Here is a 16,418-nt window from a genome sequence, read left to right on the forward strand (position 1 = left end):
TAATCCAAACTGTGAACTTCAGGGTTGTAGAAGACTAATCTGCTTTAAAGAAATACATTTTCTTTAAACATTTACAACACAATATATTGAAATACACACTTTTGGAACATTCATCTTTTGAATCCTTCTCCTCAAGGGTGAGGAGGGTGGGATAATGAAATTCAGATTCGCTCAACGTAACAAACTGGAGAATTGCCATTTCATTACAAGACCGGAGGCTACAATTATGCACGTTTAAGGTCACTTACACCTACATTACTAACATGCTCAAATAGTCTCAAAACTTAGTATTTGCATTTGATCAGTCAGCTCTTTTAGGTATTTCAGGCAGGGAACCACCTGCCCAAAATACCTTAGCATCCATGGCCCCTCTTGAAGAATGGGCTCCAAACATGGAGATGTCTACACCAGCTTTGCTCACAATCACGCCCACCTATCTGGCCTATGTGGCTGTAGATACAGGTTTATAAGTTTTTGCAAAGGATAAAAGAAGTTCATCACCATGCGCTCTGAACTAAGCGACTTTGCTCTTGTACTTCTATAACAGCTTACCACACACAGTTTCTCAAAATCATGGAAGAAAAGGTAGAATACTGAACCTGACATAGTATTTGTTCTTTTCCGAACATCAAAGTGGACACCCTCTGATGAGTAGAATCTGTTAGACAACTCCAGCGTTTTGATATATGAGACAATCTTAAAGGAAATTACGCATAGCAAGGTTGCAAATTTCATCGATATTTGTAAGAGAGAGGTAGGTATTGTTTGGCCAGGAGCTAAAGAGCCTTGAAAATCAAGTTGACATCCCAGAGCGACTTATAACGTGCTTTAGAGAGTATTTTCAGCTTCGCACCTTTCATCCCTCTTCTTATTAGGGGATTATTACCAATTGCCAAATTATTAACAAGTGCATGACCAGATGAAAATGCAGATCTATAATTATAGATAGTCCTACAATAAGACCAGAATTAAAAAGCTTCACTAGATAATTGTCTACGTGCTGTACACAGGATCCAGATCCCTTTCCATGCACCAACTACATCATTTTTTCAAAACACCCCTGTATTTTTTTTCTCGTTCCTGGGGCCAATGATTCATCCAGTAAACTTTTAGCTTCTCCTGAAAGACCGGAATGTCTATTTGATCCCCTGAAATCCTCTAAACAATAAAGTTCATCTTCCCCTCTAAGACCAAAGGGGGTTCCTCTCTGTCTGAACCCTGGAGTAGACCCAAGGATACTGGGACCAGGGTGTGGAATAACTACTGCAAGATACATATTTGTGATCTCCAAAAGGAAGTGACTAGAATAATGCTGCAACGCTCTAACCTTACTTTCCATTACACTCTCTCAATCATGGAAAAAGGGGGAAATGTATATCCCCTGTTCCTGCCCTGGTGCAGAAGAAAAGTGTCCACAACCACTGCCTTTAGATTCAGCCTCCAACTGAAATACATTGGTACTTGGAAGGTTAGTCAGCTTGCCAAACGAATCTACCAGAATTGTATCAATGTGAAACCCTCTGGCTGCAACATCCAATTGCCTAAATCCCAGAGAAACCTGGAATTTCAGTTTGCCCTTACATTATGAAGACCTGGAATACATTCCGCTCTAATCACAATTTTGTGCTTCCAACAAAAAAATCAAATTTGTTTTGCCAACTCTGCTAAAGCATTCAAACTTACACCTCAATCGGTTTATGCATGAATCGTCTGTGAAATTGCCTGAATGAATAACTGTGTTTGAATTTATCAATACATCCCTGAAACTCATTAAGGCATTCAGACCAGCCAACATCTCTAAACAATTTATGTGGAGTGACTTTTCCTACTTTGACCATTTTCCAACAGTTTCTAAATTGTCTAGCCAGGCTCCCCAGCCCCGGTTGCTTGCATCTGATTCTAGAACAAAATCTGGAATATTCCCGAAGTTGACTTTTAACATTCCAAAGATGCCCTTGCCGTACTATGTTTTGAGATTCCTCAGCCACCATTCCAGATCATCTCAAGCATCTTCTGATAGGAGGAGAGAATCCCTATACCATAAGCCTTTCTTTAAGCCCATAGCTTTCAGTCTCTGTAGGCCCCTGTAGTGTAGAGGGCCAGGGCAAATGGCCTGAATGGAAGATGACAAAAGAGCCAAAACTCTTTCAAGATCTCACAGAAGTATTGATTCTCTGGACAAAAGTGATCTCACCTCCTTCTTTATCTTTGTCATTTTCTTGTGTGGAAGAACCTATTGAGATACAGTTGTATCTACTTGGAAACCAAAAAAACTCTACTTCCTGTGTGGAGATCATGACAGACTTCTCTGTATTTACTATGAAGCCCAATCTCTCCAGGAACTCTATCTTCCAAGACTGATCCTTCTGAAGCTCCAATTTGTCATGGAACATAATGAGGACATTCTATATAATTAGTCGAGGTAGCTTTCCACAGGACAAAGCACCTTGGTAAAATACCACAGAGCTGAGGACAGCCTGAAGGCAGGCAGAGTAAATGATGCCCCTCCACGCGAAAGGCAGATACTTCTGGCTGTCCCCATCCATGGGTATCATGAAGTAATCATATTTGAGATCCAATTTTACCAGACAATCCCTGGCCAGCAAAATGTCCCTTAAAAGGGGGATACCCTCCCTCTTGAAATGTTTGTAGTTAAGAAACTTGTTTAACCCCTTCCATGCTGGTGACGAACCCCAGCCGTCATGCACTACGGTGCTCGTGTGCTGATGACGGCTGGGGTTCGTCATGGCCCGCCCCTGTTCGTTTGTTTACCGCACGGGGGAGGAAACGGGCCAGCAGGGAAGGGGTTAAATCCTTCAAGTTTACACAGGGTCCAACCCTTGTCTTTCTTTTTACCAAAAGAACCGTGCTCACCAAGTCCCCTGATGATTCCTGCTCTGGAACTTGAATTAATGCCCCTTTGTTTAACATCTGGGACACTTCAGAGTCTATGAGAGACATTTTCTCAGCATCCAAAAACAACTCTTTGTGTCTTATCAATTTGAACTAGATACTCCCAAAAATCTATTCTGAAGCCTCCAACAGTTTCTAACAACCAAGTGTCCAGTGTTATTTTTTCCCAATTGTAAATAAACAGTCTTAACCTTCCCCCTATCTTTCCGAGGGAAGAAGCAATACTGCTCACTTTGATATCCTGCATTTGAGGTCCTAGACCTTCCTACACGTTTTCTTGACTGTCTCCCTCTCTGGGGTAGAAGTTTTAATGTTGGAGGTATCCTCTTCTATAGGTACCCAAGCCTCTTTGTTCTTATGGGCAAAACTGGGACCTAAAAGTTCCATGGCTGGCAGCCAGTCCCCTCCTATCAGCCTATCCAATAAAAGTCCATGAGCCAATGACTCTGCGCATGCTAGTTTGAGCCTTACTGAAAGGTGTGAAGGTGAAAATATATTTACCTACTGATTTCACAAAATTTTCTACAGAAAAGACATCCTTGGTATCCCCCATGGCCACTCTAGACAACAGATCTGCCAATTTAAGATTTATCCTCATTAATACCACCTTCCGTCTTGCTGTAATCAGGTTAGCATTAGCATTATCCAGCATATATATGGCACACTGTGCCCAACCCCTCAGAGGATCAATGTTTATTGGACCATTCTTGTCCCCTGACATCTTCTGCCATAAATAGGATGTGTGTAAGGGGGCCCAATATATCAAGAACTGTATTCTGACATTGTTTCAAATGTTATTAATACCCTTTCTAGGGTCCTTTCTGAATTTAAAGAGAAATGTTATACGTTCTGGGTCCAAATTGGGCATATTGCACACTTTATCCACTGTAGAGGGGCTAGGGCCCTCTGTCTGTAATAAATTGTGGGCTTCCTTGTCCAGTGACTTCCTTTCCCAATGAGTAAGGTAGTTTTTCACATGGCCCATCAGCCACCTTGCCGCACAGACCGGTTGCTTAGTTGTGGTTCGGTTTAACAATCCCACCCCCAAAGGGATCCTTAACCTCATGGGATGTAGAGGCTCTGTCAAGATCTCATCCAGACCCCTTACAATATCACAGCTGTCCTGGGGATCAAATTTAAATTAGTCCATTTCCATATCATCAGTGGCTATGTTCTCCACCGTGGAGTTTGAACTGCCCCATGAATATTTTGTCCCATGAAGGTCACACCTTCCCATCATACTTCTGCAGACAACTTTTCTGGGTGCCCAGTTATGGTTCCCTCTTTCTTTTGTACAGCTAAGAGCACCATTCTCTATTGTAGAGCAAAGGCTACCAGTGCTGTAGTCGTGGTCAAACGCCTTCTCTATATGTTTCCTCTGATGGGAACCCTTGCCCCTCCCAGGGGTTCAGAGGTAGAGGGGTAGTCTCCATCTGAGAGGGAAAAATAATTCTCCTTTACAGGGGTCCCCCTCTTTCTCTTAGTGTCCACCGCCTCTTCAAGCAAATAAATAGGCAACTTCTTAAGTTTATTTGCCCCTTTCACATCAAGGTGGAAGCAAAGCTCCTGTATAAACAAAGATGATAGAAAACGTAGGAACTGCTGATGCCCCCGATGTCCTCTTTTAGATGCAGTATCCATTGCAGCTCTCGAGCAGAGAGCTGCTTCCTTGGTTAAGTGCTCTGATGGAATAAATGTAAACTTAGCCTCTTCGCCGTGGCAGACATTCCGCTGCGGTGCTGAAAAAGATGACTTGTGCACAGTTCGGATAGCCCCCGATCATCCTCCGCAAACGCCCACTGTGACGTCGGATGGCCGGGGTCCGTCTGATGCATCGAAAAGGATAAAGGAAGGATGGCTACTGAGGCCATCTCTTTCCCTCACCAGCATCCACTTGTAGTGAGGAACACAGCCAGGCAACAAACTAGCAAGACCTCTGCAACTCCCTCGCTTCATACTTCCACAACAAGATCGCGGACATACACAACAGCTTCAACAACCAACCAACGCACCCAAGACCGAACAACCACCCCCCACCACCACCCTCCACGCCTGGACCCCGATCAGCACAGAAGACACCATCCGCACGATGAACTCCATCCACTCCGGATCACCGACCGACCCCTGCCCTCACCACGTCTTCAACAAGGCCGACGCTGTCATCGCACCCCACCTGCGAGACATCATCAACACATCCTTCGACACCGCCACCTTCCCTGAGAGCTGGAAGCACGCCGAACTCAGCGCTCTACTCAAGAAACCCACAGCGGACCCTACCGAACTCAAGAATTACCGCCCCATCTCGCTCCTCCCGTTTCCAGCCAAAGTCATCGAGAAGACCGTCAACAAGCAGATGGCCGCCTTCCTCGAGACGAATGGATCCCTCGACCCCTCACAGTCCGGTTTCCGAGCCAATCACAGCACCGAGACCGCCCTCATCGCCGCCACCGATGACATCCGAGCCCTGATGGACAACGGAGAAACAGCGGCCCTCATCCTCCTAGACCTCTCCGCGGCATTCGACACTGTCTGCCACCACACCCTAGTACAGCGCCTCAGCAACGTCGGAATCCTGGACAAGGCGCTGGAATGGATCATCTCCTTCCTCGACGGAAGAACACAGAGAGTCCGCCTACCACCGTACAAGTCAGAGGCCACCGAAGTCATCTGCGGCGTCCCTCAAGGATCCTCACTGAGCCCCACCCTCTTCAACGTCTACATGAGCCCCCTCGCGGCCATCGCACGCCAACACAACCTCAACATAATCTCCTACGCCGACGATACCCAGCTGATCCTCTCCCTGACCAACGACCCCGCCGCCGCCAGAGCTAACCTGCACGAAGGGATGAAAGAGGTAGCCGAGTGGATGACGACCAGCCGCCTGAAACTGAACTCGGACAAGACGGAGGTCCTCATCCTGGGCTCTTCACCCTCCGCCTGGGACGACTCCTGGTGGCCTCCCGCCCTGGGCACCGCACCCAAACCGACAGACCATGCACGCAACCTGGGCTTCATCCTGGACTCCTCCCTCTCCATGACCAGGCAAGTCAACAACGTCTCCTCGGCGTGCTTCAACATCCTACGCATGCTACGGAAGATCTTCTGGTGGATCCCCACCGAGACCAGGAAGACCGTCACCCAGGCCCTCGTCACTAGCCGACTGGACTACGGCAACGCCCTCTACGCCGGTACCACCGCCAAGCTCCAGAAGAGACTCCAGCGGATCCAGAACGCATCAGCCAGACTCATCCTCGACATCCCACGAACCAGCCACATTTCCGGACATCTGAGAGACCTTCACTGGCTCCCCGTCAACAAAAGAATCACCTTCCGCCTCCTCACCCACGCACACAAAGCCCTACACGACCAAGGCCCGAGCTACCTCAACAGCCGAATCAACTTCTACGCTCCCAAACGCCACCTCCGATCAGCCAACCACGCCCTCGCCGCCGTCCCCCGCATCCGAAGAGCGACTACAGGAGGAAGGTCCTTCTCCTACCTGGCCGCCAAGACCTGGAACTCCCTCCCGACCGACCTGCGCCTGACCCAAGACCACCTCTCCTTCAGGAAGAAGCTGAAGACCTGGCTGTTCGAGCAGTAGCGGCACCCCCCCCTCCACCCCCAGCGCCTTGAGACCCTACGGGTATGTAGTGCGCTCTATAAATGTCATTGATTGATTGATTGATTGAAAGGAGGCGATACTGCCAGTACAGCTACACAAGTTTAGTGATTGTTTCCAGGTGACGCAAGCATTGACTGGAATCCCGCAGAAGAAAATCCGGTTTTCTGTTCAACTTTTTTTTATGGCAATCCCCTTTAGCGGTTTATGATCTAAACACAGGGTGCAACAATGAGTTCAATAAATTGGTCATGCCCCCGTTGTTCTCCATAATTTGTACGGCATATTTCGTGTTGCAGACTTTGTCGGCGACTCTACGATAATGAATATTAATCTTTCTTAAATAAGTCCATGCCGATAAGCAAGTAAATCATAAGAAATTAACACTTAGCTAGCCTGACCATAAATTGGATAGGATACAAAGAAAAGGCACTAATGAAACCGATATTTCAACTCATATAATATTAAATAAACATTCAATAATCGTTATACAATAAAGTATCTTTGTAAAAATCAGCAAAGGATAACAGAAAATTCATGTACTAATCTTGTTGAGAAGCAGCTAATAAAAGATGAGGATGCATTCATGCATTGGATATTTATAGACTCTTATGAACATTCTACTGTTTTATCATGTTTCGCTATTCTTTAAAGGGGTGTATTTTGGGCAGCAATAAAAGCTTACTGCATATTGGTACTCTCCGATCTTATAATGAAATTAATATTTGTTTTAAAATTAACATTAAAAGAAATTTGGTGACAAATGTATGAATGTTCAGTTGGTACAGTGTAAAAAAAAAGGTAAAGTAGAATTGCTCACTGCCTAACAAGCTCAGACACTCTCACAAGTCTCAAAAATAACTACGGAAGAAAAGCTAAAATAAGTTTTGTGGAAAAGTGCATAGAATCCTGACCCTGTGAATAAAGCTGTTACAGTGCGTAATGGTAAGTAAGAGTATGTATCCTCGGGTATGTATAACAACTAATGCTATTTAAAGGCAGGTGAGTTTCTTAGTGGTGCAGGAAACCTCTAAAAACGGATGTTTGATGTTACAACGCATACTTTTACAACGCTTACCTTTACAACGCATTTTTTACACAGCAACATCCATTACAACGCATGCCATTACAACAAATTCTTTGAAGCTACCTTTACAACGCATCCCACTACAACGCATACTACATTTACAACGCATACCATTACAATGCATAACATTACATTGCATGTAATGTAAGTATTAGATAGTGTAGGGGTAAAAATTACTATTCTAACTCCAGGGGGTGCAACAGTAGCGTAAGTGTTGGATAGTGTAGGGGTTAAAATTATTATTCTAACTCCAGGGGGTGCAAAAGTAGGGTAAGTGTTGGATAGTGTAGGGGTAAAAATTACTATTCTAACTCCAGGGGGTGCAACAGTAGGGTAAGTGTTGGATAGTGTAAGGGTACTATGTGTTGTAATGCTATGTGTTGTAATGCTATGCATTGTAATGACTGCGTTGTAATGGCATGCGTTGTAGTGGTGTACGTTGTAGTGTCATGTGTTGTAATGGTTGGGTTGTAAATGCATGCGTTGTAATGGATGTTGCGTTGTAAAAGTTTCGTTGTAATGGTAGTGCGTTGCAAAATTTGCGTTGTAAAGGTTGTTTCCCTCTAAAAACATCAGACTTTATTGCCATAGATTTTGCTATTAGCGGGTGTAGGTAACTCTTGTAGTAAGTACTTCAGACCTACGCCTCGAATTTTGTAATAAGCCAGAAAAGGATAAGACTACGTCACAGCAACATCTTCTGTTTCAAGTCTCCTTCCTACACAAATCAGTTTATTTCTATGCCACTAGACAGGCCGCATGCCTTTTTTCAATGAAGCAAATAAGACTTAAGTCAGAGCCAGAAGCTCAGGCAAAGTAGCCACCTCACAGTTAAGGTTTACAGTGTGATAACTAAAAAACGAAGCACTCCATCCACTTAACGCGTTTTGAATGGCTCAATGGAACATGCAATAAGTACCTTGCTGACTGGATTTTAATTGGTGAGTTTAAGATCACGCACCCTGATCTTAGTTCTGCAAAATGGGACATACAATGCCCCATTTTGTTGCTCATCTCAAATTTGCTTGTTCAAGAACTTTCTGGATATTTTTCTCACCTTAAATTTCTGTAGGTCTGACCAGCTGAAACGTAAACTTCGGACCTGGGAAACTCCAATAGTTGAATATTTCAAGCCCTACATAAATAGAACTATGGACAATTAGCTCTATTTACTGGGCTATTCATAAAGAGTTCCTAAGAGTAAACAAACGTTTTTTGTTAATCATTGAGTCTACTGCTTGCACCACCCTGGCAATGCCTCCAAACAATGGATTAATGTCCTCGTCTAAAAAGTAAAAAGAACATTGACATTAAATTGCTACAAGAAGATAGTAAACAGTTATGGGAGTAGACGGATCACTTCCATTGGAGACGAAGCACTTTTATGAAAACCCAGTAGGTCTGATGGCCGAAGCTGTTCCTATGAGAAGGAGTTTCTTAGTCCTGCCTTAGGTGTGGCTTACGAATATATGTCTTTACATCAAATGCGCGAACACGCATTCCATTACAACACAGTTGTTACAATGACTGCGTTGTTACAACGCAAACCAATACATTGCAAGTCATTACAACGACTTGCTGTAGGGGGGCGCACTGGACTTCAGTATAATATAATTTACTATTCCTACTCAAGTTTGTGCAACAGCAGGGAAGGTGTTGGATTGTAAATCCAACATCTTCTGCCCCCTACAGCAAGTTTTGTTACGACTTGCGATGTAATGGTTTGTTTTTGTACCAACGCGGTTGTTGTAACGACCGCGTTGTAATGAAATGCAATTTAGCGCATCAATGTAAACGATTTCTCCCATGACTTACACCTAAATATCGATCCTTGTCTCTCAAAATATTTTTGGTGAGTAGCTACCAGGAGTAAGACATGAAAAGCTACAGAGACCCTGAGTAAGCAATTCTTTCTCCTGAACATTTGAGAGAAAGTAAACCCCTGAGTCTGGAATTAGACTTAACCAACTCAAAGAAAAGGCTATGTTAATCAGGCATGGCTATTCAGGTGTAACACACAGCGAAGCCTGGAGCACAACACAGCTAATTTTGAAAAGGATTTGTGTATCAGGCCTGGATTTCCATTTCACCAAGTTCAAATCTGGCATGACCGACTTAATCAAGCATCTTTCGAGGCTGGTAAATTGAGAACCATTGAAGTGGGTAAAAGTAACATCTGTTGCCAGTATTTAGGAGTGGATGCAATACTCTACGAGTAACGTACTACATGAAGGTCAAATGGATTTATGTAATACTGAGCCCATAGCATTTTCCAATAAATTATTAATGGACTGCCTGCCACATAATCCACAACATGATGCACAATTTGCATATGTCGTCCAAATATGTTTCTAGTGCAAACAGATCAAAAGTTACTGAAATAAAATGCCACACGTAATACAGCACACTGATAGACCATGTGCACAGGGGAACAGTCACCAGCAGCTGCTGAATTCTCTATATATAGTTATACTGGCACTAAAGAGCTGCAGCCCTTGTTCAGACAATATTAATATATGTTAAAATGATAACATAGCGAAATACTATTGTCTAAGAATGTGCAGCATTATACCACATAATATACCTTTTTGCCACATTGTATATTCACCCCTGTCACAAACTTTGGTCCTCAACAGCTACATAATTCCAGTGGTCCTTGTTACATAATGCAAGCTGTAATTATTGATCATTAGCTAAAATGACAGAAAAGGGTCACTAAAAGGTAAGAGTTTGAGTGCGGGAGGATGAGTTGCAGAATTCCTAATTCGTCACCACATCAATGCACATCTGAAAACAAATTGTAAACTGGATTTTTAGTTGTGGTTGCCTTTGGGACATGAACATGAGCTTTCTGACCAAAGTCGCGAAATGTACTTTTTTTTCACTAGAATGAAAAATGTCACATAATAGTACATTTTTGCATCTCCCAAGCTCCAGAGTCTCTCTTATTCCTGCTATTTTCCCATATGCAGAGCACTGTGGACAAGCTCATTAAGAAGACCAACCTGGCTCTCGTGGTTGGAACGAACAGCTGGAGAGAACAGTTCATTGAAGCCATCACTGTCAGCGCAGGTAAGCGCTTCCCGTCCTAGCCGGAAGTGAGATAGGCTTCGAGGCCATCTGTGCAAACTAAACTAAATTGGCAATACAGCAACAGACATCCACACCCATCAAGCACTCTCTCCACGGGGGCCGTGAAAAGCTTTTTTAATTAAACTCCATCATGACAATCGTTTCTGTTTTTTGTAGCATAGTTTGTTAGCAATTATTTCATCGAGGGCTTGGGAGTTCAAACTCTTGAGGGAGACATTAATTTAGCAAGAAGTAAAGACAGAAGGGGTTTATTGATTGAATTATACATTCTCATATACTTTCATGTTCGTCAAACTATATTTAAAATTTCTGTTTCAGGTCACTTTCTTCTCTTTCATGCATATGCTTAACTTGGGCAAGTTATTATTCCATTGCGGTCTTATTAGAGTCGCATGCGCTTTCCTTACCCTGTTTTAGGTATCAGATACAAAACATTTATTTCCTTTGGTGGGCCATGTTCAACTGTGTTGCGCGCGCGCGCAGTGGAGTTCTTCACCCAGCTCACAGGCTGTGTCTTGTTTAACAGGAATATACCAATGCTTCGGAAAGGAGTTTCCTTTGGATTTGTTGGTCTTAGGGGTAGTGTTGTCCAATATATGCAACCCAGGTCTCATCTTGGCAGAGAAAATTTGAAGGCAAGCTAAGAACCTCATAATAACTAGAAAACCCCTTCTTTTGGTTTCGGGGAACTTAGCCAAGCTGAAAGCGGATCCCCAGTAGTCGTATTGACTGTGTCAAATTTTACCCTGAGCTCAGCCTGCTAGGTCAAGGCAGATTTATACCTACGAAAGCATCAGGAAATAGCAATACAATGTTTTTCTAACCAATTAAGTTACTTTTTACTTGATTGCGGCAACAGCAAATACAAGGGGAAGACATCCAGGATTCTTTGCGCTGGGCCTTGCGTATTTTTGCGCCCAGCTCTCTTGTTTTTCGTATTTTAAAAAAAAAACACAGAAAGCCTGGCCTGCTTCTCCTTAATGCATCTAATGCAGCAACACCACAAGGCAGTGCCAGTCAGTGTACATGTTTCCTTAATCACGATCTGCTCCTTGGATCAGATACCAAAGGGAGGACTGGAAAAGGTTTTGGTCCCTCAAAGGTTCCTGACAAACCAGATTGCCGTGTGAAAAATCTGAATGAATTCCCTTGCAGACAGTGTGGCACTATCACAAAAGTAAGCGACGCTGAGCTAATTGTTTCCACAGCTAGGCTAGGCGTTGACTAATTGAGACCCACCCAGAACATACGGATATGTCTCTGAACCGGTGCCACCACCGAAGATCCCAATCCAACCCTGACTGTGCACTATTCACAACTGTGGCTTCACTGGATGGCCTTTGCAGGGTGTGTCATAAAGGAGAGCAATTCTTCCCTGAACAAAGCGATACCGCTCACTGCATTAAGTTATAGACAAAATGGAGTGCATCTTTATAAAATAGGTAACATTAAGCAAATTATTCTAAAAGTGTAAATTGTATATTATGTTTGGTGACGAGGACAAAACTACATGTTATACAATGCTCACATTTTAGTGTGCATTCTCTTAGGAGATGAGATCATGACCTTTAAATAACTTGAGGGCGCATGCACTAATGGTTTTAGCATTGGCAAACCCTCTGATTCAGTAAATCACGCAATTTGCAACAGCACAACTTTTTTTAAATGTGCAACGCCCAATTAACAATTTGAAAGAGGTTTTTCCGAATCTTTAAATTGATTTAGGAAACAATTTTAAATCGGTGTTTAGAAATCCTATTTCTTATGGTATGTATTCATGGTTTGCAACTGAAATCTGGTCTCAAAACCTTATTTTACCACCATCTCAATGAGGTGGTAACTCATTAGCTAACAGGAAAGGGTCACCATGGGACCCCTTCAACTTTGTGAATGTTTAAAAAAAATTAACTTAGGAGTAGGCAGTGGAGCACAGAACCACTACTTACTGATAAAATAATGTTTGGAAAACATTTCAGTTTTCTTTATAAATGTTTCCTGTTTTCCATTTGGGAAAAAAAGTTGCATTAAAAAAAATACTTCATTGAAAATCAATCACAGCCAATGTGATCTTCGACCACCAGCAGGCGTGACTGTGGATGTAGCCAATCATAGTGGGTCGCAATTTGGGACATCCCTCATTAATATTCATGAGGTAGTTTTGAATTGCCACCCACTAAGATTCTGTATTTTGTGAACCAACCTATTTTTTTTCTATACAAACACTTTTGTTTTCTTTATTGCATACAGTACAACCAGTTGGTCTACTGGGGTAAACAATATGTACATGGTCCAACCCATACCTCCCCCTTCCCCCAGCTGTGAACACCATTGGTTAGGAGCTGTGCCACAACTCTTTTCTGGCTTCAGCCGCCCATGCCGTCATATATCCACCATTTGTGCCCAACCTTTCTCATACTTAAAAAGGCATCCCTATGGAGTGTAGATAGTTTCTTTCATCTTGGCACACCAGCCCATGCCGTTCATCCAGGTCACTATAGATGTAGCCACTGGGGAGTTCCACTGCCTATGTCCCTCTTCACTATCAGCGTGCCAACCTCACCAATGTTCTATCACACTGGGGACCTTCCAGATCATCTAGACTGCCCAGTAATGCAATGCTGGGGTGTACGTCAATGCGTGTTCCCACCACAAGAGCTAAAGTGGACACAACAGAGTCCTAGTACTTGTCAATAACACATGTGGTAGAAATCACCCCTGGGGTCCTGGCATTGAGGAAGATGCACTGGCTCGGGCTAACCACAAGTGGAGGGACGTCAGGTAAGCATTGTGGAGAAACTTGCACTGTAGGAGCTGGAGTCTCGTTGAGATTGGCAACATTCCAGGAGCCATACACACATCATGCCAGTCAGCTTCCTCAAAATCCCACACCCATTTTCCCCATTTCGTCCAGGGGACTCATCAGGTCCGGGGAGTATGTTACCAAAGTCATAAATCCGAGAAACCCCACCACGCCCCAAAGGTCCCAGAAGTAAACTTTCTTCCAGTGGACTGCATTTTGGAACATTCCGCAGAACTGGGGAGCAGGCATGTGCAAGTCCGCACAGAGGTCCTGAAAGGGTCTGATATGGGTCTGGTCCCACACACATAAGATCCCAATGCAGTCCTATCCCAGGAAGCCCTCCCGATTTGCCATTTTGGACAGCCACCTGCTCTGCCACAGGGGAGTCTCAAGTGAGAATTTCCGGTTCCAACAGATCCACTGCAGTGCGTCCCACTACACCAAAAATATCATCTGGTTCATTTCCTGGATTGTTGCTGGTGACGGTGTCCTATAAAGGACGTCTGTAACATTGTTTAAATTAAGTAATCAATTCTCCCTGATAGGTGGGTCTCCCCAGCCCCACAAGCATTCAGTCATTGATGCTCAGAACTTGGGCAGCCCAGTAATAGAGGTGCAATTCTGCCATAGCGAGTCCCCCTTCGTATATGGTATGGACACAATAGCCAAGAACCCTTGGTGGTTTGTGCACCCATATAAACCCTCATCCATGGCTGCCAGTGAATTGTACCAGGACTGCGGAATATTGAGGGAGTCGTTTTGAAGGGCATACAGTAGCTGCTGGAGTTTCATAATTTTAAATAGAGCTATTCTTCCCGTAAGATTTAGGGGTAATTTTCCCCACCAAGTCAAATCCTCTTGGGCCTTCCACACTGGAGGGCAAAGGTAGAAGCTCCAGGTAAGACCTGTCTCCGAGGAGAAATAAAATCCTGAAATATAAAAAAATATGAGAAGGTGGATGGGAACTCCTGGATGTCATATCTCACCCTGGCAGTTCCCCCATATGGGAAACTTGTCCCAGTTAACCCTCAGGCCAGAGGCTGCTCCAAAGGTGTTAATGCTATGAAGTCAACAGGGCCCTGTCTCAGCAGGCAGGGAGAGAAATAACAGGAAATCATCTGCTTATAAAGCTATCCAATCCTCCGTCTCTAGGCCCCAGTCAAACCTCGGATCGGTGCATCGCAGATGGCCCAAACCACCAGGTTTTCAATGGCCAGAGCGAACAGAAGGAGGGATAAGGGACAGCCCTGTATAGTGACTCGCTTGATGGGAAACTTGAAAGGTAAAACCAAGTTTTTGCACACCTGTGCCCCTGGGATTGCATTGATGACCTTTACATAAGCCCAGAATGAGGGCCCAAGCCCCATGCCATAAGGGTTTCATCCAGATAGACCCAGTGAAATGAATCAAATGCTTTTTCAAAGTCTATCCGCAGAATAGATGCTGACCCCACCTCAGAGATTTCATACAGTTGAGTGCCAAATATACTCTCCGGATACAGTGCCCCATGCTGCAGCGTGTAATAAACTTGCATTGTTCTGGGTAGGCCTGCTTGGGTATCATCCAAAAGAGACACTTAGCTAGATGTTTAGCATAAAGTTTGACATCCATGTTGATTAGAGAAATGGTCCAGTATGAGGCACATTGGTTGAGTGGACACCCCTGCTTAGATAGGATGACCAGGGTTGCCAGATCTAGGTCTAGATGGAAGTGCCCCTTCTTAACCTCCTCCACAAATAAGTCCAAAATTGGGGGGAAGGATCTCTGGGTAGAGTCTCACATAATATTCCATCGGTGACCCACCCGGGCCCGGTGTTTTTTTCCAGAGTAAGATCCAATAGAGCCTTGCCGGACTCTTTATGTGTGAATATGTGATCCAGTGTGGCTCTACCCACCGTGGTAAATCGAGATAGCGGGAGATCAGCAACTAGTAGGGTAGTGAACTCGCAGACTGGGTATACCCATTCTGCCTACAATATTTCATAATACTGAGCAAAGATTACCCCAACCTCCCTTTATTTCTCCACTAGGCACCAGGCCCCATCCATTATTCGAGGCACCACTCTAGACTCCATATCTTTCATAGATAGCTAATGCGAAAGTTTACTCGATTTGTTCCCCCATTAATACACTTTCTGCATGGAGGCTACCCACCATTTGCGCGCTTCCTCCAGTGATAACAATTGTAAGGACACCCAATCAACTGTCAACAAGCACTGCACAGATCCATATTGTTACTTGGGTCAACCCTCTCCTGTGCCAATATGGAAGCCTCTAGATCCATAATCTGGCCCTATCTTTTGCTTTCTTTCCCTTGTCACAGGAGTGGGTCACGCTCCTTATTGTGGTCTGACCCCACCCCTCACAGCATCCTGGCTGACTCCTTTGTTGAGGTCAAAGAATACTTTTAATTAATCAGTTAAGTACTCAGATAAATGTTTGTCAGTAAGAAGTTAGGCGGTAAGTCGACATATATGCACCGAGGCATGATCTGAGATTCCTCAGGGGAGGATTTGGAACCTCTTGATCCGTAGGAGGCCAGAGACTAAGAGGAACAGGTAAACAATGTGGGACAACTAGCCTTGTGCCACAGATGGATGGGTGTATTCGCATCAGTCAGGGTTTAAGATGCACCATGAATCACTCAGTCCCAGCCCAAACACCCAGTCCTCCAATTCCCTTCTTTTCCTCCGTGGGCCGCCCAGGGGCTGTACCAGTCTCACTCATCTAGGACATCATTGAAATCACCGCTCACTATCCTCATCCCGAGAGGCAGGAAGCTTAAAAGGTCACAAGGGACCAGCAGTGTGGATTGAAGTGTCGCCCATGGGATGTATTCTCTAAATAGGTTATAGCAGGTGCCCTCCAAGGAGCCCTCAAGAATCACATATCAACCCTGGACATCT

The 16,418-nt window shown here is 44.3% G+C and overlaps 1 protein-coding gene across 1 annotated transcript in view; it reads left to right on the forward strand.

Annotated features, from left to right (window-relative positions):
• LOC147669146 (sodium/calcium exchanger 1-like) overlaps positions 1-10,711 on the forward strand; it is a 592,080-nt gene extending 581,369 nt beyond the window's left edge. Inside the window, exon 8 of the mRNA XM_086948194.1 lies at positions 10,592-10,711. Within this exon, the coding sequence (XP_086804320.1) occupies positions 10,592-10,711 (120 nt within the window). The remainder of the gene's footprint in view (positions 1-10,591) is intronic.
• The last annotated feature ends 5,707 nt before the right edge of the window (positions 10,712-16,418 follow it).

Source organism: Lissotriton vulgaris, unplaced genomic scaffold (assembly GCF_964263255.1).
Source record: "Lissotriton vulgaris unplaced genomic scaffold, aLisVul1.2 SCAFFOLD_799, whole genome shotgun sequence".
NCBI classification, from domain to species: domain Eukaryota; kingdom Metazoa; phylum Chordata; class Amphibia; order Caudata; family Salamandridae; genus Lissotriton; species Lissotriton vulgaris.